We start from the raw sequence: 25,683 nt of genomic DNA, 5'->3' as shown, positions 1-25,683 counted from the left end.
TACTATAACTCTCAACAAAGCTAGTTTTCATCATGTAGTATCTGTGAGGAGATGAACGAAAAAAAATGTTGTATCCTAGTAATGGCAGGTACACACTATATCAAAATATGTTATAGTTCTTCAGAATCGGCAATTAACAACTACCGTTAATCCGTTATGAAAGGCCTTAAATTGTTGAAAACTGTATAGCTGGGAATATCTGAGTGCCTTTTAATGTTTTACACGTTAGTCGACCGTTTCACTGTACTCACATGTGATTTATTGCTTCGAGTTGGGATTTCTCACATTACAGGTTCTCTTATAAAGCGAGATACTGTCTTCCTTCATACAATGCAAAATACTAGTGGCGCATTTCTCACAAAACTCCCAATTTTGTAGTAATTTCAGTTGTGCAACGTAATATCAGTTATGTAATAATTCAACCAGTGAAGGCCTCTGACGCTAACTGAGATAAAGAAAATGATGGTATATGAAGTTAAAAATGGATCACAAGATGGTAGTTATTGAAGTGGAGAGTAATATGTAGAAATATTTTAAATATAATATATAAAGAGTAGAAATGGCATCACATTTTAACAGTAATATTTACAGTAAATATAATGAATTATGACACCTTAAACAATATGATTAACATAAAAAATGTTTCAGGTTTAGTTAATCTTGCTTATATAACTAGCTAAACTAGTGACTTGCTGGTTAGCAGTTATTCGTTTCCATTATTGAATGGTGCATATTCAGATTTCTTTTATAGAAATGTAGAACTCTCGACTGCTTTTAATCCTTCTGCTCTCAGCCGTGAGAGCATTGGGCGATATATATCTGGCGTGAAGGGCAAGACCATTCCTTTCTGTTGTATTTCACCTGGAAGAAAATGGGTGTATGAGTAAAATGGTACACAAAATAACATGGCTATTTAATAGAAATGTGGAATACATTTGATGAGTCATACCATCAAGGATCATTTTTGTAGCGATGGCTGTTGGAAAGCCCACTGCTTGAGACATTGCAGAGTGACCTCCTGGGTCTCCATACATCACAAGATTGATTCCTCGCTTTTCTCGGCGTCCATCTGGCCACAAAATACCCACGTCATGCCTCAGAATGACAAGATCACGTTCTGTTCTCTCTAGAAAAAGGAAATGAATCGAAGATATTAGCGAGAACGTATTTTGTACATGTTATCTGTTATCAAGAAGGGCTAATTTGTTCTGAATAATGAATGATCAGCATGATCACAGTTTTCCAGTGAAAATACGTAGAACCGTGATAAATAGAATGTAGAAAGAATAGACTATTTATGTTTAAGTTATATATCCTGGGATCATTTATATAATGTCAAAAATTAATGCATTCGATAACTGGGAATTGCCTATAAAGATGACGAGGAATAGATGAATACATTTTTAAGTAATCTTAATATCATGAAGGCGTTCAGATGGTAATAATTTTCCTTCAATCCATAGCCACTGATATGACAAATATAACAACATAAACATCGCATAACTTTTCATAGCTAGCATTAGTATATCCGTTTATCCTCTGATAAATTACTAGGTGCATACTGATTACCTTGACCGAATATACACTTATTTCATTTTTCACCAATGTCAGTTTGATCACATCTACAATAAATTTTTTGTCTAATTTAAATATGATCTGCAGTATATGTCTCATACCTAAAGCAAGTTTCTTTGACAGAAAGTGACTGAGGGTGTCCAGTGGGGTATTAAGCTTGAGAACAGGATCTTCCTTTAAGAGTCCCAGTGATTCCAGAGCATCCACCCTTTCATTTCCATTTCCACCGATGCGATCTCTCAATTTACTCTTCAGATTTTCATAGAAGATTGTGGAGTCTGTTATTCCAAGAAAGCTGCAGATTACTTGGCGCTGTTAGGAGAGATCAAATTGCATAAATTATAATATATTTGAGAAGAGATCTTTCAAAAGAGGATAACTATAACTTTTGTGAAAATGTTTTTTAATCTATCTACCTAGCCGTGCTTGCTACCTTCCTGACTTTTGGAGTCTCTTAGAAGGTGCCGAATATTGGAAGTATTTGCAAACTACGATGTCTACAAAAAATGTGTTTCACAAAAATTCCTATATCTGATTCATTAATGGTAATTTTGGTGCTGTTTTCTTTCGTGGCGACTCTGTTTGCCAGTATTTGGATTCCGCATTGTACTAGAAAGTTGGTTACAAACAGAGTGGAGCCACAATAAACGAAAATAGTGAAAATTCTACTCCGATAGAGGGGATTTCATGAGGCAGAAAATGTTAAAGGAGTGATGTTCCAAGTAACAGATTGTGAGAAGGAAATTCCCCTAATTTTTGGAAGGATAACAGGTTCAACATACAGGGTTATTCACCTAAGATGTTACACGGAAATAACGTCTAAACCATTAAGGATATCGGTATTCTGAATATTGAATTTTTACGACCGCATTGTAATCGAACCACACTTTCAACGTATTAGGTCGTGTTACGTACATGTAGTACGTGTTGAAGAGATGTTAAGTACAGAACAAAAATGGCCAGCCGGACACCAGTGGGATCCGAACCAACAACCTCCCGATTTCGCGTCGGTTGCTCTACCACCATTCGGAAGCCCATTTGTTGGTTAAGGGGCGAATTTGAGTCCATCTATGCAGAAACAGCACAAGAAATAGGTGAGCCAACAAAAAGGAACAGTCCTAATTACAAACAAATTTACTGTGAAATATTTGATAATGTTGACAGTCACCTCGAAGTGCGTTTTTAGGATTATGAGAAATTGAAATTCTTCGGGCTAATCTCTGCGGAGAAAGCAAAGTATGAAATTTATCAGAAAAATATCCCTCAAGCTGAAATTTCTAGTCTTCTAAATTCATCAAGGGTTATGAACTTCGTGTTGTTGGTCCGTATTGAACTGAGATAACATATAAATTATACACAGGAGAGTTTTCCACCTATTCAATACTAAGTTGTATTTACAGTGTTATTTATATTTACAATGTTATTTATATTTACAACTTAGTATTGAATAGGTGGAAAACTCTCCTGTGTATAATTTATATGTTCTAAATTCATACCCTGCCCATTTCGATGAACTTAGGTTGAGAAACGAATTAACGGTGTTCTACAGTAGCGAGAAGTTTAATAAAAAGAGTCCATTTGAATTAATGAGCCTCTTTTCAGAACGATCATTAATTTGTTGTTTCCCACAACTTTCTAAGTTAATTGCGAACATTTGTACCATTCCAGTGTGTACTGCGTCGGTGGAAAGGACCTTCTCAGTTTTGAAAAGAATAAAAACCTACTCAAAGAACAGAACGGGAGAAAAAAGACTTTCAAGATTGGCACTGTTTTCCATTGAAGCAGCATTACTGGAAGACGTTCGCCAGAAAGATTCATTTTTGGAAGAACTGTTCGCTACGTTGCTACGCAGGAGGGAAGAATGGAGTTCACCTTTAAATGATATCAACGTTGTTGACATGTTCAGGACAGACCACTCTGTCACTAAGCAACATGAAATTAATAATCTCGTTATTTACTGCTCACTACTTTAGTGGCCAAAACGGTTGGCAGAATGGCAAAATATCATCTCGGAGGAATCCTTCAAGGTGCACCAAACTCTCTTTCACATTACAAATCACGACTGGATTTGAACCCCCCTTCTCGACTGCAGAGTACCAGCTACTGGGCAAATACGCAGAAGAGTTCACCTCCAATCATTCACGTGAGTTATAATTTCAAAAGTTCTTTAATACCTAAAATATATTTATTTATTTATTTATTTATTTATTTATTTATTTATTTATTTATTTATTTATTTATTTATTTATTTATTTATTTATTTATTTATTTATTTATTTATTTATTTATTTATTTATTTATTTATTTATTTATTTATTGTTTGGCCTGTTTGCTTGTTATATTTCCATTTAGTTATCAAGTGAGTTCATAAAATGGTAATGTTGACTTTAGAGAGTGTAGTGGGCTACGATTGCTTATATTTAAAAGCATTTTTGCTGCTGGGGTAACGAATAGGCCTATGTTCACCGCACGCTACTGGTCTTGATATTTCATTTTTCTCAATTTAAATTCATTTCGTTTCTTTTATATTAATAAATGAATTAATTCAAATCAGTCTGGATTTCATTATTTGAGATGCTTAGCATGTAGAATAGGATATCTTATGTACTCTAAAGAAGATGAATCAACGGATGGTCTGCGACCTTGAGGTAAGAGAAGGGAACGGTAAGTATTCGAGCAGCGCCGAGGTGGAACTCAGAACCTAAGACATCGTTGACTATTACCAGAGAAGAGGACTCAAAGGGTACAATACATAGTCATGCTATGAACACCATCCGGTGTAACTGAGGGGAAGATTTACTACATTAACTTGAAACAAATAAAAATAGAGCTGTTAAGCTGTCTAGTAGGTTCCTTGAGCTTGTTTTTGGAATTACTCTTAGATCCTCCACTGCGTATATTAATATTGCAGAAGCAAAACATTTGCATTCCACTGGAAATGGAGTAATTAAATTCTTTGATTTTTTATTTCTTACAATTGGCTTTATGTCGCACCGACACAGAAAGGTTTTATGGCGACAAGTAGTGAAATTCGTTTTTTGCTATTTGCTTTACGTCTCCCCGACACAGATATGTCTTACGGCGACGATGGGATAGGAAAGGCCGAGGAATTGGAAGGAAGCGGCCGTGGCCTTAATTAGGGTACAGCCCCGGCATTTGCCTGGTGTGAAAATGGGAAACCATGGAAAACCATCTTCAGGGCTGCCGACAGTGGGGCTCGAATCCACTATCTCCCGATTACTGGATACTGGCCGCACTTAAGCGACTGCAACTATCGAGCTCGGTAGTAATTAAATTCAACGCACCCTTAAGATATACATAATTACAATACAACAGAGGCTAATTGCTCCTTCGTGTCACATAATGAGTTCTCAAAATCTGGGTTTGATGGGAATTTTTTTCTCATGTACAGTACTTAAGTAATAATCGTCTTCCTGATTGTTTACTAATGATTCCTTAGGAAAATTCCCACCGAGAGCAATAGGATACTACTTTTCCCAGTACGTTGATGAGTAGGTGAGCATATTCGATATGTAAGCTTAATGGTATTATTATTATTATTTGTAATATATGAAGCCATCTCTTTCCAGCTACGATTAAGTAAATTTATAACTGTTAGGTTCTTCAGCCCGCCGAAACTCATTTTGAGTATTAAATTTATAAACTACCTGAAAAAGAAAACATATGGTAACAGTATTATATTTGAAAAAGAAACATCTTAATTAAAATAGAATGATAGAATTCGTTCTTAAAAGTACATCATGAGATTATACCAAATACCACTAAAATATTCGGAAAAGCATAAACATTTCTGTTTATTTATGTTTAGGAAAGCATAAACGTGTATGTTTATTTCTCTTTAAATACTTATGAACTTGAAAATATGGAACTTAACTTTAATCAAGACCTGATTTCTCTCCACTCTGTCTGGCTGAATAATTTGTGATTTATGAAGTCATTTCTTTTCAGTTTCAACTCAGAGTTAATTTATAACTGTTAGGTTCTTCAGTTTGTCGAAACTAATTTTGAGTGATATATTTCTATGTTGGAGTGGAAAGAAAACATGGCTTCATTAAGATGAGTTCCTAGATTCTCAAGTTCATAAGTATTTCAACAAAAATAAATATTCTTCCCTTTCTAAACAGAAATAGTTAGTGTTAGTATTAGTATTTATTGAACATAACAGGCGATTATCCCCGATACATGTTCATAAGGCCCCTTTCCATGCATGACAACTAACAACAAAAGAAAATAAGAGAAATACAGGATTCCTTGGGCATGCCATGAGGTCCAATGGATACCCCGGAAACGTGACACTCCCATGGGAGGGTCACCATAACAGTCATCCTCAGTCCTTACATGCCACGTCCATCGTCTCCACTTAATATTAAGAAACAAAATAAAATGAAAAATAAGAGATAATAAAATAGAAGCAAGAAATAATATTAATGACAATCTACTGCTACTGTCCGGCCGTGTTATCACCCCTGTTGAGAAGAAAACCTGCTCTCCCGATGATGACACGACCGGCCCTATCCGTAGGGCCCTAAAGAAGACCCCAACAACCTTACCAGATGACAGTGCGGTTCTCTCACCATTCCATTGCGGCCAGCCACGTGAAGTTGGAGCCGCTTTCCTCCCATATCCCGCCTCTCACATGTCTCCCTTCTTTTACATATTTGGGGTAGGCCCGTCCTACCCCGTCCTCTTACGGGCATGTCCTTCTCTCCCTTGCCCATCACTCCTTACCATCTCCTACTAAGCGTAAATAGTGACAAAAGAGCACATGCCCAAATGTATACAACTGAGTACCATCTAAACAGAAATAAATACAAATGTTTATACTTTTTTGAATATTTGAGTGTGATTTTGTAGGATCTGATGATGTTCTTTTAAGAACACACATAGAGAAAGGAGGAGAGCGCTCATATATACTACTTTGTTCAAGACGAACGTAAGCATGCTCCATGTTTGACAGTTACTTACCCAAGTTATCTCGGGACCTCGGGGATGCAGAATTGGGTGAGGATCAGGGTCGATCAGTCCTAATCTCAGCATACCTTTTATCGTATCCGAAAATCCTAGAGAGACAATTTCTACATTAGTTTCTTAGGGCCATACTGACGTCATGCATCATTTACCTGGTGTAAAATGGGTGTATGAATGTATTGCCAGAATGTTTGGTCACACACACTTTAATTTCGGAGTCTCACATTTTTGTACGGTCGGTTGAGGAATGGAAAGACTATTACGGTCCAAGACGTGGGAATTTTACCTGAATGCTTGAGGAAATCTTTTTAGTATGGCAACCCACTTTATTAGCACTTTCAGAGTTAATTTATCAGGTGTTTACGACTGCCACTTCTTCTTCATAGTCTTTCATCTCCTATTTGGGTGGTACTGTAGGTAAATTAAGCCTATTTTTCCAGCCGGATGACTTTTCTGACGCCAAAACTGTGTGGAGGAATGCATTATAGCGTATTTCGTTAGCAGCTCGATGTGTTGAATGTAAAGGTAGATGTGTATGAAAACGAACACATACACCCAACCACCAAGCCAGAGGAATTAACCAGACGTGGTTAACATCTCCAGCTCAGCATGGAATAGAACCTACAGCCTCTGAACCGAAAGCTACTGCGCTGTTCCGGACCTATTTACGACTGAGTAAATCGCGACAAATCAAGACAGTTCATTATATTTTTGCAAACGTGTTGATTGGTACATCATTTTAAAAATTATGTTATTAACTGAGCTCAAGAATATACGTTCTTCTTAATTAGTGCGGCGTTAAATCACTAGCAATGTCTTTCGCTGAAATTACTTTCTGGTCTGTTCTTCGAATGTTCTTTGGCCGACTCGTTCAAATAGATTAGACAAGTCAGTGTTCTCATTGCGCTGTTGCATACCATCATTATTGTGAAAACTATAGCATTACATTTTCTTTCTCTATATTTACATTCAATAATGTAGTAATAATTTTGAAAAAGTCATAATCAATTACCTTTTGCCTAACATACACTTACAAGGGAAGTACTTCGGTTAAACCAGACAGATTTCACTGAAATGTGTGTAAATGATCAATTACCATCTCGTAAGTTTAACCTTTTGGATATGGGTCACAGTTTGTTGAGTGACAAGGCCAAAACTAGCTAGAAAGAGAAACACATAAGGTAACTTCGGGAGATCCCGACATGAGGGAGAACTCGAGACTTTTAAGCTTAGCGCCTCTGGCAACCACAGTACTGCACAGGTCAAACTTGCAACTACATTTACTGGAGCCGTATGGTTTTGTGCTCATGGTCATCCTGTTAGCTGAAGATTATCACTATAAATACAAGGCATATGAATAGTTGAAGGTGAGTAAGTAAGTGAAATTTGATTAAAAAGTAACTTGCCATAGTATGATGTGTAGATTGTGTAACGAAATAGGTAGATATGCGATAATTTTAAGATAATGTTTTAGGTTAGGCGCACAAAACAAGTTTCGGAGAAGTGGTCATATCATTCCCAAATCGCCAAACCTTCAGCTTGGTAAGTGTTGCGACCTCTTGCCTACCAATGAAACTCGGGGAGATCTAGACACGGCAAGCTCGACACTGTCGAGATCTCCCTGAATCTCTAAACCGGGATACATTTTTGGGGACAGAATGGTGCGTTAATACTACAGTTTAGTAGGAGTAATAAATGATGACAATGTAGTGTATTAGGATATTTATAATATTTTTGCAATGTGATATTTTTATAATAATGTTTGTAGTGTTAAGTTAAACTCAAATAACGAAGGTTGGAGACTGATGATAAAGTAAAAGTTTCGCATTAATAGGTTTGCATCAAAATGGTTACAGGTGGAGGATGCCACGGAAATATGTGTACAAAGGTCTGCTTGGACGATGGAATGCAGAAGATATGGCTGCTGCTATTAAGGACGTGAAAGAAAATGGAACTACTTTAGCAACAGCTGCGAAGTATTTCAGTATTCCAAGGAATACACTCAGATCCAGAATACTATCTGGTACATCTATCAATAGAAAACTGGAAAAAGGAGCAACAATTGACAAAGCTATGTAAGACCATTTAGTCAACCATATTTTTCATCTCGATTCTAAGGGGTTTGGGCGAATAGTGACTGACTTAAGAGAACTGGCATTTAGGTTCACTCAGAGGAATGGTGTTAAGAAGCATATTTTAAAAACAAAAGGCAATGGTTGGATATGACTGGGTTTTCCAAGAGTCTGGTAATATTGTCAATGCCAATGAAACTGGTGTTCAGCTCATATTTAAAGCAGGGAAGATTATCATTGAAAAAGGAAAGAAAAACGTGTTTCGCAGCAGCACGGTAGAAAAGGGATCTACGGTAACAGTAATGGTGTGTAGTAATACTATTGGATATGCTATCCCACCTTTTGTTATAATGAAAGGGGTAAGGCAAAGATACACTCAAAAGGAATGCCCAGTAGATCAGTTGTTGAAATGTCCGAATCAGAAAATATGACCACTGAGGTATTTTCATTATTCCCTGATCACCTAAACCGTTACAAACCTCGGGGCAGTATTCGGTTTATAATCGACGGACACTCAAGGCACTGCAAAGATCCGGATGTGCTTGATAAGGCATCAGCTTTATGAATAGTGATGTGTTGCTTCCGCTCCCCCCCCCCTTCCATCCGCCACGGTGACTTCACAGGATTATCGGGAAAATTTAAAGAATAGGAAACGCGAAAATGAAAAGAATCCTTCAAATCGAAGGACAACAACGAGAACTCGGCGTGCGCAACGGGGAAGCTAGTTTCTCAAGAAGTCTTCTTTGCTCTGAGAATTACTGCGCAGTATGTGACGACAACCGTAATGAGGCATGGGTCCAATGTAGTGGGGAATGCAGGAAATGGTCCACGAGATGTGTGTGGAAAATGGAAACGATGAGCAGTTTATATGTACTCATTGTGTACAATAGTTGTGTAACTATTCGGAGGTCCTACCTAGTGTCAGGTTCTCCCTAAGTGCGGGAGAAGTGGACATTATTGAATCCTTTATTTATTTGATAATTAAACATGTTATGAAATGTTACTTCTTGCCATAAATGATAGAAAATGTAAACTAACTGTGTACAAAATCACCTGGGAAATAATTGAAATATTTTACAAATAAGGCATGATCAAAATTACAGGTTTTTGCTTAGCGTGTCGAGATATCCCTAAATTACTATACATAGAGTAGAGCTTTCTTCCCACATTTCATAGAAATACAAGACACAAGCTTCGAATTATGTGTTATATGTGTTAGGAATGGCTAAAAATGTACATACATATGGCCTAATAAATGTCAAAATGTGGAAATATGGATTAATTTTTTATAGAACTGGTGAAAAATAATGTAAAAAATATCTATATTGCATCAAATTTTAATACTTGCACGTTTAAAGATGTATTGCTTAAGCATTAAAGTCAAAAATAATGTTATGGCTTTACTTCCACTAACTACTTTTACGGTGTTTGGAGACGCCGTGTTGCCAGAATTTAGCCTCGCAGAAGTTATTTCAAGTGCCAGTAAATCTACAGACACGAGGCTGACATATTTCAGCATCTTCAAATACCACCTGACTGAGCCAGGATCGAACACGTTCATGAACACAAATTACCGCGAGGACACAAAGAATAATTGTATCTTCTCTCGCAATTCGGGAATGTTCCTCGATAGGACATCTGACCGGAAAATTCTTTCAGCATTTTCCGAATTACGACAAAATATACCAGTGGCCGAGCCAAATGAAGCACTGCTTCACTAATACTAAAATAGCATTTAGATTAGTTTCAAATGCCAATTTTGAATTGAATTCATGAGTGCTATTTTACCTTGTTTCAGAGCTTAGGTTTCCTGTCGTCCTTGAGTAAAATCGTTGCTTCAGTTACCTCTAAAGTTTACACGTTTTTTTTTCGTGTGGCTATTTCTAGCCGAGTGCAACCCTTGTAAGGCACACCTTCTGATGAGGGTGGGCGGCACCTGCCATGTGTAGGTAACTGCGTGTTATTGTGGTGGAGGATAGTGTTATGTGTGGTGTGTGAGTTGCAGGGATGTTGGGGACAGCACAAACACCCAGCCCGGGCCATTGGAATTAACCAATGAAGGTTACAATTCTCGACCCGGCCGGGAATCGAACCTGAGACCATCTGAACCGAAGGCCAGTACGCTCAACATTGAGCCAACGAGTCGGACGTTTACACAGTGAGAGTTCTTTCCTACAACGTCGTACGGCTGCAGAACATTCCTTAAACTCGGTATACACGCTACATTTCGAACAGAAGCATGCATCATCTGGCTGTACTACAGTTCCTCCGTCCATCACCAAACAGCGGCAGGTTACAGTCACAGGTATATTCACCCTCACGTGCGGAATCGAAGACGATAACCTGTCTGAAGGGGACAGAAAAGAAAATTTCAATTTGTAATCATGATGTGCCGAAGCAGTTAGTTACATGTTGACGTCGTCTTGCATGTTTTAACTTGATGTTCAGTGATAAATAAGTTGAAGAATTGTGAGCGACTGGGAAAAAGACCTCATCGAAGTTGTGAGATGGACAGCGGACAACGGCGTGAAAAGTCAGCTTGTAAGTTTCGCCAGTTTTAATTACTGTGTTGATGGTGTGTATAAGGAAAGGTTCTCTGTGGACTAATTCCCATTAACGAGGATGTAGATGAAAGTCACAGAACTCTTCACAGGATTATGCGTGTATTTAGAGGTTGCAGTACGGCTGTAATTGAGAGGGCGTATAAGTCACTGGTAAGACCCCAATTAAAGTGTGCCTCCGGTATAAAGGACCCTCAGTGGAATTACTTGATTCAAGAACTGAAAAAAAAATATCCAAAGTAAAGCAGCAAGATTTTTTCCCGGTGATTTCCGACAAAAGAATATAGTTACGAAAATGTTGCAAATTTTGGGTTGATAGGACTTGGGAGTGAGAAGACGAGCTGCTCGACTAAATGGTAAATTCCGAGCTATTATAGGAGAGGTAGCGTGGAATGACATCAGTAAATGAATAAGCTCGAACGGGGTCCTTAAAAGTAGGAAAAATCATAATATGAAGACAAAATTGGAATTCAAGAGGACAAGATGAAGCAAATATCCGTTTAGAGGAGGAGGAATTATAGATTGGAATAATTCACTAATAATTCGATAAATTTGCAACTTCCTGGTTACCATTTAAGGAATTACTAAGTAACCAACTGATAGGGAATCTGCCATCTGGGAGATAGCCCTAAATGGAAATCCGTTGTGATTGACTGAACTCAATAATTCTTGCTTCACTAACTTTATTAAACATATTTCTCTCATATCTAGAAATTTAGAACTTCATTCACGTAGTTTTAAACTCCTGTGTTATATTGTTTAGATTCTGAATATTCCACACACTATCAAGAGATTAAATGTTCCGATCGGAGTGGCTGCGCGTATTAACGCGCTACGTCTATGGAGCCAAGCTCTGAATTCGGGAGACGAATAGTTTCGAACCCCACAGTCGGCTGTCCTGGGAATGGTTTTCTGTGTTTTCCCATGTTCACTTCCAGGCAAATGCTGGAACAGTACCTATTCATAGCCCCCAGCTGGTTCCTTCCACTTCCTTACCCAATGTCATTCATCATCATTCATTTCATTTTTATTAGCTCCTCAGCTGGGGTTGGTAACAGGAAGTACATCCGGCCGTAAAAATATGCCGTACAATTTAATTTCATATCATGCCCGATCCTGTATCAGGAAGTGAATTTGAGGGATAGATATCAATAGAGAATCAATGTAATATCAATCAATCAATCAATCAATCAATCAATCAATCAATCAATCAATCAATCAATCAATCAATCAATCAATCAATCAATCAATCAATCAATCAATCAATCAATCAATCAATCTATCAATCAATCAATCAATCAATCAATCAATCAATCTGCATTTAGGGCAGTCGCCCAGGTGGCAGATTCCCTATCTGTTGTTTTCATAGCCTTTTCTTAAATGATTTCAAAGAAATTGGACATTTATTGAATATCTCCCTTGGTAAGTTGTTCCAATCCCTAACTCCCTTTCCTATAAATGAATATTTGCCCCAATTTGTCCTCTTAAATTCCAACTTTATCTTCATACTAGCTGATGTACCCGTGTTTCGCTACGGAATTCTAGTGTACACGTGAGCAAGATTGTGTTAAATTGCATAGCTCTTAACGTTACCCTAGAAACACGACGGGGAAGTCACGAAACATATTTCCTCATATGAAGACGGAGTTAGGCAATTTTCACTGTAATGGTAGACCCGCTTGCATACCAACAGTCACAATCAAGTTGGTGAGTTTTCATTATAATGGTAGACACTCACTCTCCACCTGCCTTTTTACATCCTCAGAAAGATTGCCTTAGTGGTTTTCCCAACTGGAATGAACATACATTACAATGACGTCAGTAGAAATGGCGCGATTAAAAGCAGTGCTTTCATATGGAATACTCGATCAAATGAAACACCACACATTTTCTCACTTTTAACGAACAGGACTACACTGCCGATCTAACAGTCCAAAGCTCCAGAGCTGGAATGACCAAGCCGCAGACAGCCGTGATTCGTGAACATTCTTCGTCTTTTTACGGCGGCGGGGGTGGGGGAGGGAGTCGAATAGTGCAAAAACTATGCCCTTTTACTAATTTGTTTCCTAGGAGTACCCGATGAGTCAGAATATATCAATTCACTACACTGGCGGCGGAAAAATCTATCTGACTTGGAGGCAAATTTTTCCTCCAAGCCGAAGGGAAACCCCCTCTTCACTACTAATTTGGAATAAAATGAATGTAGAAATTAATAAAAGTGAAGAGGAAGACGCTTTTCTTAAGAAACGGCTCTTTTCAGGAATTAATTTTGAGTTATTTAGTGAATTGTGGTGCTATTATTTGGAACAGGCCTAAATTGTTATTCTAGACCAGGCCATACTACTACTACTACTACTACTACTACTACTACTACTAAGTCAGCCTCTGCCTTAAGTATGCACACTGCTCATTCAAAACAGCGCTTCAGATATGAAGAACCAGTGTGTTACGTACCACCTGTATCAGAAAATGTATGAACCAGAGGAATGGCATGCTAAAGAAGAAAATATTCCCCGGTTATTTCCCGCCAATATTCAGTCAGGCTATTATACCCGGTACGCAGCAGTAATTCCATCTATCGGAGTTGAGAGGCAGCATAAGAGACAAATAACATCACAACAAACAAAGGTCAATGTAATTTTATTGTTGATCAATGTTATGCGCTTTCGATATTGTAGGCCTTCACATTTAGTTTTCTTCCGACTCTAAAATACCACTCATCATTGTCGGTACGGTAAAATTTAAGAAAACATAAATGATCGGAAATTGTATTCTCTGTAACATTCGTTATGCATTACTTTTCGATAGGACAGGTATTTAAAAATTAAATTTTAGGCTCTTCCCATAAACTGCAATTTCATCCAGGGTGAATAAATTTTTTTATAGCTTAGACTGTAGTTTCTTATTCCCCGACTCTATATACCGATTTTCATAAAATTCTGTTGACCCATTTTCTCGTGGCTGTATGGAATTAGCGTCGATATGGACTTAGCAACAAAAATACAAATTCATGAATATCTGTGTTATCATAGCCGGTACGATTAAAACGTATAAGAGATAAATGGTCGGAAATGTAATTTTATATAACTTTGGTTATGTAGTATTCATCGATACGACCACTAATAATATAAATATTTGAGAAAACAGTTTTAGGCCTTCCCCTAAACTACCATTTCATTCAGCGTGAATAAAATGATTTATAGGCTAGATTGCAGCGACTCATTCTCTGACTTTGTATACCAGTTTTCAATGAGATAGGACTACTAATGACGTAAATATTTAAGAATTAATTTATAGGCCTTCTCCTATACTACCATTTTACACGGCGTGAATAAAAGTATTTATATCCTAGATCGTAGCGACTTATTTCCCGACTTTGCGTACCAAGTTTTATTCAGATAGGACCACTAATATAACATAAATATTTGAAAATTAAATATTAGGCCTTCCCCTAAACAACCATTTCTTTTTTTTTTTTTTTTTTTTTTTGCTAGTTGCTTTACGTCGCACCGACACAGATAGGTCTTATGGCGACGATGGGACAGGGCAGGGCTAGGAGTGGGAAGGAAGCGGCCGTGGCCTTACTTAAGGTACGCCCCAGCATTTGCCTGGTGTTAAAATGGGAAACCACGGAAAACCATCTTCAGGGCTGCCGAGAGTGAGGTTCGAACCTACTATCTCCCTAGTACTGGATACTGGCCGCACTTAAGCGACTGCAGCTATCGAGCTCGGTAACTACCATTTCTATCAGCGTGGATAAAATTATTTATGGCTTAGATTGTAGCGACTTATTCTCCGATTTTGCATACCGATTTTCATTACATTCTCTTTAGCCGTTTTCTAGTGATGCGTGTACAGACAGACAGACAGACAGACAGACAGACAGACAGACAGACAGACAGACAGACAGACAGACAGACAGACAGACAGACAGACAGACAGACAGACAGAATTTACGGAAAAGTAAAAAGTGCATTTCCTTGTTACTGTGGACACGACCGATACAGATAGAGAATACAGAATACAGTATTTTCAAATTCTGAGCAATGTACAGACAAAACTCTTATTTTATATATACACTGACTGACAGAGCAAATGCAACACCAAGAAGGAGTGGTCAGAACTTTATGCCAATTGCAGGGTAGACTGACGTCACTGAGGTATGCTCATGATGTGAAATGCGCCGCTGTGCTGCGCACGTAGCGAACGATAAATGGGACACGGCGTTGGCGAATGGCCCACTTCGTACCGTGATTTCTCAGCCGACAGTCATTGTAGAACGTATTGTCGTGTGCCACAGGACACGTGTATAGCTAAGAATGCCAGGCCGCCGTCAACGGAGGTATTTCCAGCAGACAGATGACTTTACGAGGGGTATGGTGATCGGGCTGAGAAGGGCAGGTTGGTCGCTTCGTCAAATCGCAGCCGATACCCATAGGGATGTGTCCACGGTGCAGCGCCTGTGGCGAAGATGGTTGGCGCAGGGACATGTGGCACGTGCGAGGGGTCCAGGCGCAGCCCGAGTGACGTCAGCACGCGAGGATCGGCGCATCCGCCGCCAAGCGGTGGCAGCCCCGCACGCCACGTCAACCGCCATTCTTCAGCATGTGCAAGACACCCTGGCTGTTCCAATATCGACCAGAACAATTTCCTGTCGATTGGTTGAAGGAGGCCTGCACTCCCGGCGTCCACTCAGAAGACTACCATTGACTCCACAGCATAGACGTGCACGCCTGGCATGGTGCCGGGCTAGAGCGACTTGGATGAGGGAATGGCGGAACGTCGTGTTCTCCGATGAGTCACGTTTCTGTTCTGTCAGTGATAGTCACCGCAGACGAGTGTGGCGTCGGCGTGGAGAAAGGTCAAATCCGGCAGTAACTGTGGAGCGCCCTACCGCTAGACAACGCGGCATCATGGTTTGGGGCGCTATTGCGTATGATTTCACGTCACCTCTAGTGCGTAATCAAGGCACGTTAAATGCCCACCGCTACGTGCAGCATGTGCTGCGGCCGGTGGCACTCCCGTACCTTCAGGGGCTGCCCAATGCTCTGTTTCAGCAGGATAATGCTCGCCCACACACTGCTCGCATCTCCCAACAGGCTCTACGAGGTGTAGAGATGCTTCCGTGGCCAGCGTACTCTCAGGATCTCTCACCAATCGAACACGTGTGGGATCTCATTGGACGCCGTTTGCAAACTCTGCCCCAGCCTCGTACGGACGACCAACTGTGGCAAATGGTTGACAGAGAATGGAGAACCATCCCTCAGGACACCATCCGCACTCTTATTGATTCTGTACCTCGACGTGTTTCTGCGTGCATCGCCGCTCGCGGTGGTCCTACATCCTACTGAGTCGATGCCGTGCGCATTGTGTAACCTGCATATCGGTTTGAAATAAACATCAATTATTCGTCCGTGCCGTCTCTGTTTTTTCCCCAACTTTCATCCCTTTCGAACCACTCCTTCTTGGTGTTGCATTTGTTCTGTCAGTCAGTGTATATAGAAGATAGATTGTGACCTTTCCTACTTTTAAAGACGCCACTCAAACTTATTCGTCCACTAATGTCCTCCCACGCCATCTCTCCACTGACAGCTCGGAACACACCACTTAGTCGAGCAGCTCGTCTCCTTTCTCCCAATTCTTTCCAGCCCAAACTTTGCAACATTTTTGTAACGCTACTCTTTTGTCGAAAATCGCCCAGAACAAATTGAGGCTTTTCTTCGGATTTTTTCCAGTTCTTGAATCAAGTAATCCTGGTGATGGTCCCATACACTGGAACGATACTCTACTTGGGGTCTTACCAGAGACTTATATGCCCTCTCCTTTAAATCCTTACTACAACCCCTAAACACATTCATAACCATGTACAGAGATCTGTACCCTTTATTTACAATCCCATTTATGTGATTACCCCAATGAAGATCTTTCCTTATATTGACACCTAGATACTAGATAATGTCAGTTCTCTCAATTTGCGTGCGTTATGAGCAAACTTTCTACTTCCATCGCTATTTGATCAACAAGTCTAGTCGTAACTGTATTTCATACATTTATATGTGGTTCTTGCATGCCGTAATTTGCTAATTAATATGCCCTAATCACATACAATATGTATACACAGCCGGAATAAAAGTGCAGCATCCTCAAGGACAAGGTCAATTTATTCACAAGCGATGTGACAGGTAATTCATCATTGCAGGAGTGTACATACATGCATACATACATACAAACATACATCACCATGATAGACCGGTATGACTTTCAGCGTTCAGTCTGCAAGCCTCTGTTAATTTACTAAACGTCGCCACAATCCTCCATTTGCAACTAGTGCTGTGGCCACATTTAGTTCTATACCACTTATCTTTAAATAGTGAGAAATTGAGTCTAACCATCGTCGTCTTGGTCTCCCTCTACTTCTCTTACCCTCCATAACAGAGTCCATTGCCGGGCGGAATGGCTCGAACGGTTGAGGCGCTAGCCTTCTGACCCCAACTTGGCGGGTTCGATCCTGGCTCAGTCCGGTGGTACTTGAAGGTGCTCAAATACGTCAGCCTTGTATCGGTAGGCTTACTGGCACGTATAAGAACTCCTGCGGGACTAAATTTCAGCACCTCGGCGTCTCCGAAAACCGTAAAAGTAGTTAGTGAGACGTAAAGCAAATAACATTAATATTATTACCCCAAACTCCATGGCACGACAACCCTTGAAGGGCCTTGGCCTACCAAGCGACCGCTGCTCAGCTCGAAAGCCTGCAGATTACGAGGTGTCATGTGGTCAGCTCGACGAATCCTCTCGGACGCTATTCTAGGCTTTCTAGACTAGGTCCGCTGTCTCACCGTCAGATAGCTCCTCAATTCTAATCACGTAGGCTGATTGGACCTCGAACCAGCCCTCAGGTCCAGGTAACAATCCCTGACCTGTCCGGGAATCGAACCCAGGGCCTCCGGGTAAGAGGCAGGCACGCTACCCCTACACCGAGGGGCCGGCTTTATTATTATTACAGAGTCCATTATTTTCCTAGGTAGCCTATCCTCCTTCATTTGCCTCACATGACCCCACCAAAAAAGCCGGTTTATGTGTACAGCTTCATCCATCGAGTTCAATCCTAATTTAGCCTCTGTCTCCTCACTCGGAGTACCCACCTACCATTGCTCCCACCTGTTTGTACCAGCAATCACTCTCACAACTTTCATGTCTGTTACTTCTAACTTATGAATAAGATATCCTGAGTCCACCCAGCTTTCACTCCCGTAAAGCTAAGTTGGTCTGAAAACAGACCGATGTAAAGATATAGTACGTTTACATGCAGGATTCAGATCGATTTGAGTACACTTCCCGTATTAAAAACGCCATGTAATCGGGGACTGAGTTCGGATTGAGTCTCAAGGTCGATACGGTAAAATCTGGGATCGTATCGTACTCGGTTCGAATTGAGTTCCATGTAAACGCGGATCGTACTGAGATCGTATTGAAAATGACTGCGCACACACTCCATGTTTGTTCTGACAAATTCATCATCATTAATGTTCTGTCGAAATAACAAATATAATAAGTCAGTAAATATATTTACCTGTATAAATGATTAGCAACTGCAATCATATTATAAGACGGCCAGCCCTGGCGATTAAGAAAATCACGATAATCTTCTGTTGGGGGTAAAATTGGAATGTGCGTTCCATCTATTGCCCCAATTACATTTGGAATACCACACGTAATTTCAAAACTGAAAGTTATCTCCTGGGCTTCTACTTCATTTGGCGTTTTTAAATTCTAAGAGGTGATATCGATTTTACTACAATTCTGCATCGTCTGTATACGTCGATGTTGCGTGGCGGATTCAGTACGATACTCAAATACTACATGTAAACGGGGATCGTATTCAATACGGTAAGTGTACTCAAATCGATCTCAATCCCCATCTGAACGTACTAATAGTCTCGCCCGGGAGCTGACTTCCTTCTTACAGAATACTGGTGATTGCAACTGCTAACTCACTGCATTAGCTTTACTGCACATTGATTCAATCTCACTTAATATATTACCATTCTGGGAGAACACACATCCTAAATACTTGAAATTATCTACCTATTCCGTCTTTGTATCACCAATCTGACATTCAGTTTTCTTGGATTTCTTACATACTGCCATCAATTTAGTCTTCGAAAGGTTAATTTTCATACCATGGTCATTGCACCTATTTTCAAGTTCCAAGATATTAGACTGCAGGCTTTCGGCACAATCTGCCATTAAGACAAAATCGTCAGCATAGGCCAGACTGCTTACTACATTTTCACCTTACTGAATCCCCCCCTGCCACTTTATACCTTTCATCAGATGATCCATGTAAACTACGAACAAGAAAGGTGAAAGATTACAGCTTTGTCTAACCCCGTACATTCCTAACAGACTTCCTGATTTCGAAGTCGGTTAAGATCTCGTCGCTCGACCGGTAAAAGGTTGTATTCCACAAAGCTCTTCCTATCAATTATTATCCTTAAGACTGGTCACGCCTCCCAGCCACGTATGGATATGCAGTCCATCAGAACAAATTTTGTTGTGTTCATGTTCCTATGCCCATGTGTAAAGGAAAATGAACCTTACAGTACCGTACTGTAGGAATGTACGTTTGCATTACGTATTTACGCACTCCTAGTGTACAATGCATGCAAGGTTCATTTTCGTTAATCATCGACATCGGAAAACGAACACAACGGACATTGTTCTGATGGAGTACGTATCCATATGTGGCCGGGAGGCGTGACCAGTCTTAAGGAGAATAATGGATAGGAAGAGTATTGTGGGATACAACGTTTTACCGGTGAAGCGACGATATAATCTACTATGGATCTGCTACCCCTACCCTCCCATGTGTGGCGGTGAATAGCATTATGCTTGAAGAATGTATTCGTAACTGCTAAACCCATACCAGCACAGAAGTCCAGCAAACGCTTCCCGTTCTTATTAGCTTCCATATCTTCCCCACATTTACCAATCACCCTTTCGTATCCTTCAGTTCTATTTCCAATTCTCGCATTGAAATTGCCCATAAGCACTATCCCATCCTTGTTGTTGACGCTGACTACGATGTCACTCAATGCTTCATAAAACTTGTCAACTTCATCCTCATCCGCACCCTCACATGGTGAATATGCTGAGACAATTCTCGTCCTAATTCTTCCAACTGCTAAATCTACTCACATCATTCTCTCATTTACGTGCTTAACAGAAACTGTGTTGCGTGCAATATTATTCCTGACGAAAAGCCCCAACACACACTCTGCCCTTCCCTTCCTAACACCCGTCAAGTTATAATCTCCTATCTCTTCCTCATTATCTCCCCTTACACGAATATAATTTACTCCTAGAACATTCAGATATATCCACTTTGCTGACTCAGCCAGTTCTACTTTCTTTCTTCCATAAGTCGCATTGATACTGATAGCTCGCCATCGAATTCCATTTCGTTCGCCAAGTTGTTTCCAAGGAGTCCCTCGCCTGTCAAATTGGAGTGGGAATCTGTTACTCCCTTAGGTCCGAGGCTTGCTTAAAATGTCCTGAGTTAGATAAATTCGTGAAGCAGGATGCTACCCTACTTTCACATAATCCAGGTGAGGATCTCTCTTCTAACGGGTTAGAGTCCACCGATGGATTGTACAGTTCTATCCGCCTGAGCACAAGGAGGGCCACTGACTCAGAATATGTGCGAGATGCTCACTCCCATTCCGTAGCAACTGGTAACCCAACTCTCAGGACCACTTACTAGGGCACTCAACCGTTACCCATGATTACAATTTCAGACCCAATGAAACGCACATTTCACAGTAGAGGGTGCCCAAACAGTCGCATCATTACATACTGTACCCCCGTCTGGTGGCAACGCGTGCATGCAAACGATCATAAAGGTGCTGAATGGCATCCTGCGATAGTTTGTCCCAAGCACCTTGCACCTTTAGATGCAATTCGGCAATGGTTCTTGAAGGCTCTGGAGAATGCGGAAGTTCCCGCTTCGTCATGTCCAATACGTGTTCAATTGACGAGAAATCCAAGAAATCTTGCTGGCCAGGGCAGTTGTTGTACACCACGTAGAGCGCCTTGCGTCGCAGCAGCTGTATGTGGACGTACAATGGCCTGGTGAAAAAGCATGTCACCTTCCTGTCGAAGAAATGGCAGTAGCACGGGGATAACAACCTGTGCAGTTTAGCGGGCACTGATTACGTTACCCTGCATAAACACAAACTATGACCGCGAATTGTAACTGATGGTCCCGCTACACCATGAAATCTGGGGTGGAACCTGGGTGTCGTGAGCGAATACACTCTGGAATAGGCCGCTCACCAGGTCTACGCCGAACACGTGTATGTCCATCAGTAACATACAGACAGAACCTACTCTCGTCACTGAAGACATTATAGCGCCGATCCCCTCTCCAGTCGAAGCTTTCATGACACCAGGGCAGCCATGGTTGGCGGTGTCGTGGTGTCAGTGGTAGCCCGGCCAGAAGCATCCGTGGTCGTAATCCTGCAGCAAGCAGATGGTTCCCAATGGTCCTTTGTGACTAAGCAGGTGCAACATGTGACCGGATTTCATTCCTGGATGATGTGCGGTGGGCCACCGCTGCTCGCATAATGCGTCGATCTTGGCATGCGTCTGTACTAGGTGGACGTTCGGAGCCTGGTCTACGGGTGTGGGAATGTTCCACAGACCACTGCTGAAAGCAGTTGGAGTACCGTGAGCATTGTTTATATTTTGTTAAGGAGGAACGATTATTTAGAAGTACACTGCCGGAAAAAGGCATGCAACATCCTCAAGGACTGTGTTCAGTGGTACGTGGGTATAATATGTGTATACTGAGGGGTTGTTGTGTTAGTCAGGGTTCTTCATAAGGTCATCAGCTAACATTTCGTATATAGACAGATGTGATGAGAATTCCATGGCAACTCGATTATTTATTTCAGAAGATACCCTTATAAGATCCCAACAATTTGTAACTGGTGAGGCCGCCAGATTATCTTCCTCAGTTGTATTTCCAATTGAAAGAGTCACATTGTGCCCAACACGTGCAGTAATCCGTCGTTACGTCCATCCAGCTTCCCGCAGGCCCATAATGCGACCCCGTTCAAACGGCTGCAGTTGTTCAACAGGAGCTCGTACTCGTCGGCTAGGTATTGTTGCACCCTTGAATTAATGTTGCAAACACTCTTCATCTCTAATCTCGCTACAGTTACTGCTTGCAGAGTCAAAACAGAGTGCGCATGGACAGGCCTCCTGAGCGCAATCTGATCGCCGATGTTCGTAATAAATGAATCACTAACACAACAGCCCCTCAGTATGCACATATTATACCCTGGTGTCACTGAACACAGTCCTTGAGGATGTTGCATGTTTTTCCTGCAGTATACTTCTAAACAATCGTTCCTCCTTAACTAAATATGAACAATGCTCACGGTTCTCCTACTTCTAACAGTAGTCAGGGTTCATTTTTTCGGTCATCAGCTAACATTTCGTATATAGACAGATATGATGTGAATTCCATGACAACTCGATTACTTATTTCGGAAGATTCCCTTATAAGATCCCAACAGTTTATAACTGGTGAGGCCGCCAGTTTATATTCCGCAGTTGTATTTCCAATTGAGTCACCTCGAAGTCATTGTTAGTGAAAAGTGGTATTGGAAATATCCTTCCCTAGTCAATTTTAAGGTCTGCTGGTAACAGACCTGACCTGTTTGGAAAATTTTCTTTGCTATTTTCCGAACGGCTGTCATATGATCAACTCACCACGTGAAAACAAAATGATCAAGGGCGTTATATTTATGTTAAGCTTCTCTTCAATGACTATAAAGTTTTAAAAGATGCAGGAGTATCGGCATTGTATCCCAAAAGAGCTCTTAAAGGTCCTGGAAGGCAACAACCGGAGATGTTTAATTTAATCCCCTCAAATATAAAAATAACAGCTGGTATTGAATGCTCTGTCATGTGAATAGAAAATCACTTATTCAACGATAGTGCAGAGGAGATCGGAAAATTAAAACGATGAACCTTCGATTTGGCATTATACATGTATGTATGTATGTATGAGGTTAAAGCCTTTTTCTGTTGATCATGGTTGTCTTTATAATTGTAATTACTTCGTGAAAGATGACTCATCTATCTGGTAAATATTTGTTCTCACCGAGCTCGATAGCTGCAGTCGCTTAATTGCGGCCAGTATCCAGCATTCGGGAGATAGTAGGTTCGAACCCCACTGTCGGCAGCCCTGAAAATGATTTTCCGTGGTTTCCCATTTTCACACCAGGCAAATGCTGGGGCTGTATCTTAATTAAGGCCACGGCCGTTTCCTTCCCACTCCTAGCCCCTTCCTGTCCCATTGTCGCCATAAGACCTATCTGTGTCGGCGCGACGTAAAGCAAATATATTAAAAAAAAAAAAAATTGTTCTTACTTACTGGTTCCTTTGTGATGTTGGTGCCTGTATTTGCGTATGTATGTGTTGATTACTGGGGTTAGAATTGAGAAAGAAATATCCATGGTCTATATGCCTGGTACAATCTCGGAATTCACCAGGAGCTGAAGTGAACGACCAAGAAAATCCACTCCCAGAATGGATGTCAATAGACTGTCTCACCTGTATTCCTAATGCTAAGTAGGCCTACAACCCATCGCAGCTCCTCAAGCCAGTCTAAGTTACGACTATAATCCAGGCCTACAGGACGAAAAACAGCTTTGGCGACCCCGAAACACGAGAGCACCTCTTATTACACCTATTTTCAAAAACAGTTGCGCACTATGAAGGAACCGTCGCAGGGCACATGAATACAGGCACAGGACATGGTAGTACATGGTAATATTTCACCTCACCAAGCATTTATTGCAGTATGCACTTTGTCCTGTCTTAGAATACCCACAGCACGGATACAAGCGCCGATACGGTCGGGCATTCAGCCTGCCACAGCTGGTGCAACTGGCACTCCAAATCTGCCGTAGTTGCCGCTTCCCGATGTTTCCGTCCAGTCTGGTTCCCATCGATTTCAATTGGCTAGAGGTCTAGAGACCATGATGGCCAAGGTAGCATGTTGACATCACGAGGGCAAGGCCAGAGCTATGCGTGCTGTCTGAGGTCGGGTATTATCCTGCTAGAAAACGCGTTTGTCGATCTGCAGCAGAAGGAGAAGACCACGCGGTTAGGGCCACGTAGCTGTGGGCTTGCTTTCGGGAGATGGCAGGTTCAAATCCCACCGTCGGCAGCCCTGAAGATGCTTCTTGGCGGTTTCCTAGTTTCACACAAGGCAAATGCTGGAGCTAGGTCACGGCCGCTTCTTTCCCCATCCTAGCCGTTTCCCATCCTTGTGTCACCGAAAACCTTCGATGTTTTAGTTCGACGTTAAATCACTATCGAAAAAAACCAGGGCGGGAAGAACACATGGTTGCACAATTTTCTGGACGTATCACCACGCCATTAATCATCACCAGTGGGGAGTGGGATTCGTAGGAAATGGCACTCCACACCATGACAACATTCACTGGGGCAGTGTGCGCTGCGCTGGTCAGGACGTCTCAAATCATGAGTGAATGAAAACTCTTCTCCCCCGATCAGGGATAACCACCAACCGGGGAGAGAGCATTCATTAATGAATGTTCTCAGCCTACAGCTACGGAACCACAGTAGCTGTTGAGAGTACATTTCATTATGCATGAATTAATGCATGAATGAGTTAATGGAGTAAATTATTGTATGCACGAATAAAACTTTCCCCTCTCCCATTCATGGATAAACACCAACTGGGGAAAGAGCATTCGTTATTGAATCAATGAAAGAATGAATGAACGAATTAATGCTCTCAACCCACAACTACGGAACTCCAGCAGTTGAGGAAGGAACATTCCGTCTATTGCAACCTAAAACAAGTCATATGTACTCATAATTTAACTATTAATTACATTAAGGAACAATAATAACAACGGAGTCAAATTGGGACAAATATTCATTTATAGGAAAAAGAATTAGGGAATGGAATTATTTATGAAGGTTAATGGAGGCAAATCAACTGTTACAACATTTACAAACAGGAGCTTTAAAAGTGAATTTGAACATACTTTGAATGGGGTAGCTATCCCAAAAGATGGCAAGTGCAAATACTTAGGTGTGAGATTTGAAAGTAATTTGCACTGGAAGGGTCATGTGGATGACATTGTTGGGAAATCATACAGATCGTTACATGTCATAATGAGGCTACTTAAAGGATGCAACAAAGAATTAAAAGAGAAAAGTTACTTAAGTATGGTTCGTCCATTATTGGAATATACAAACAGTGTTTGGGATCCTCACCAAGAGTACCTAATAAAAGAAATAGATAGTGTACAGAGGAAAGCAGCAAGATTTGTAAAAAGGGATTTCAGGAGAAAGAGTAGTGTATCAAAAATGTTAAAGGATCTTGGGTGGGAAACTTTAAGTAAGAGAAGGGAGAAAACTAGACTTATAGGATTATA

General features: G+C 40.8%; 1 protein-coding gene across 1 annotated transcript in view; it reads right to left on the bottom strand.

The window, feature by feature from the left end:
- Nucleotides 1–521: 521 nt before the first annotated feature.
- LKRSDH (lysine ketoglutarate reductase/saccharopine dehydrogenase) overlaps nucleotides 522–25,683 on the bottom strand; it is a 232,130-nt gene continuing 206,968 nt past the window's right edge. The window contains exons 16-19 of the mRNA XM_067140684.2: nucleotides 6,562–6,656; nucleotides 1,677–1,887; nucleotides 950–1,126; nucleotides 522–861 (exon numbers count right to left, since the gene is read on the bottom strand). Coding sequence (XP_066996785.2) covers nucleotides 746–861; nucleotides 950–1,126; nucleotides 1,677–1,887; nucleotides 6,562–6,656 — 599 coding nt within the window. The 3' untranslated portion in view covers nucleotides 522–745. The remainder of the gene's footprint in view (nucleotides 862–949; nucleotides 1,127–1,676; nucleotides 1,888–6,561; nucleotides 6,657–25,683) is intronic.

This window comes from Anabrus simplex, chromosome 2, assembly GCF_040414725.1.
Source record: "Anabrus simplex isolate iqAnaSimp1 chromosome 2, ASM4041472v1, whole genome shotgun sequence".
NCBI lineage: Eukaryota > Metazoa > Arthropoda > Insecta > Orthoptera > Tettigoniidae > Anabrus > Anabrus simplex.
The sequence above is the reverse complement of the archived record's forward strand: the minus strand, read 5'-3'. Positions and strand labels throughout refer to the sequence as shown.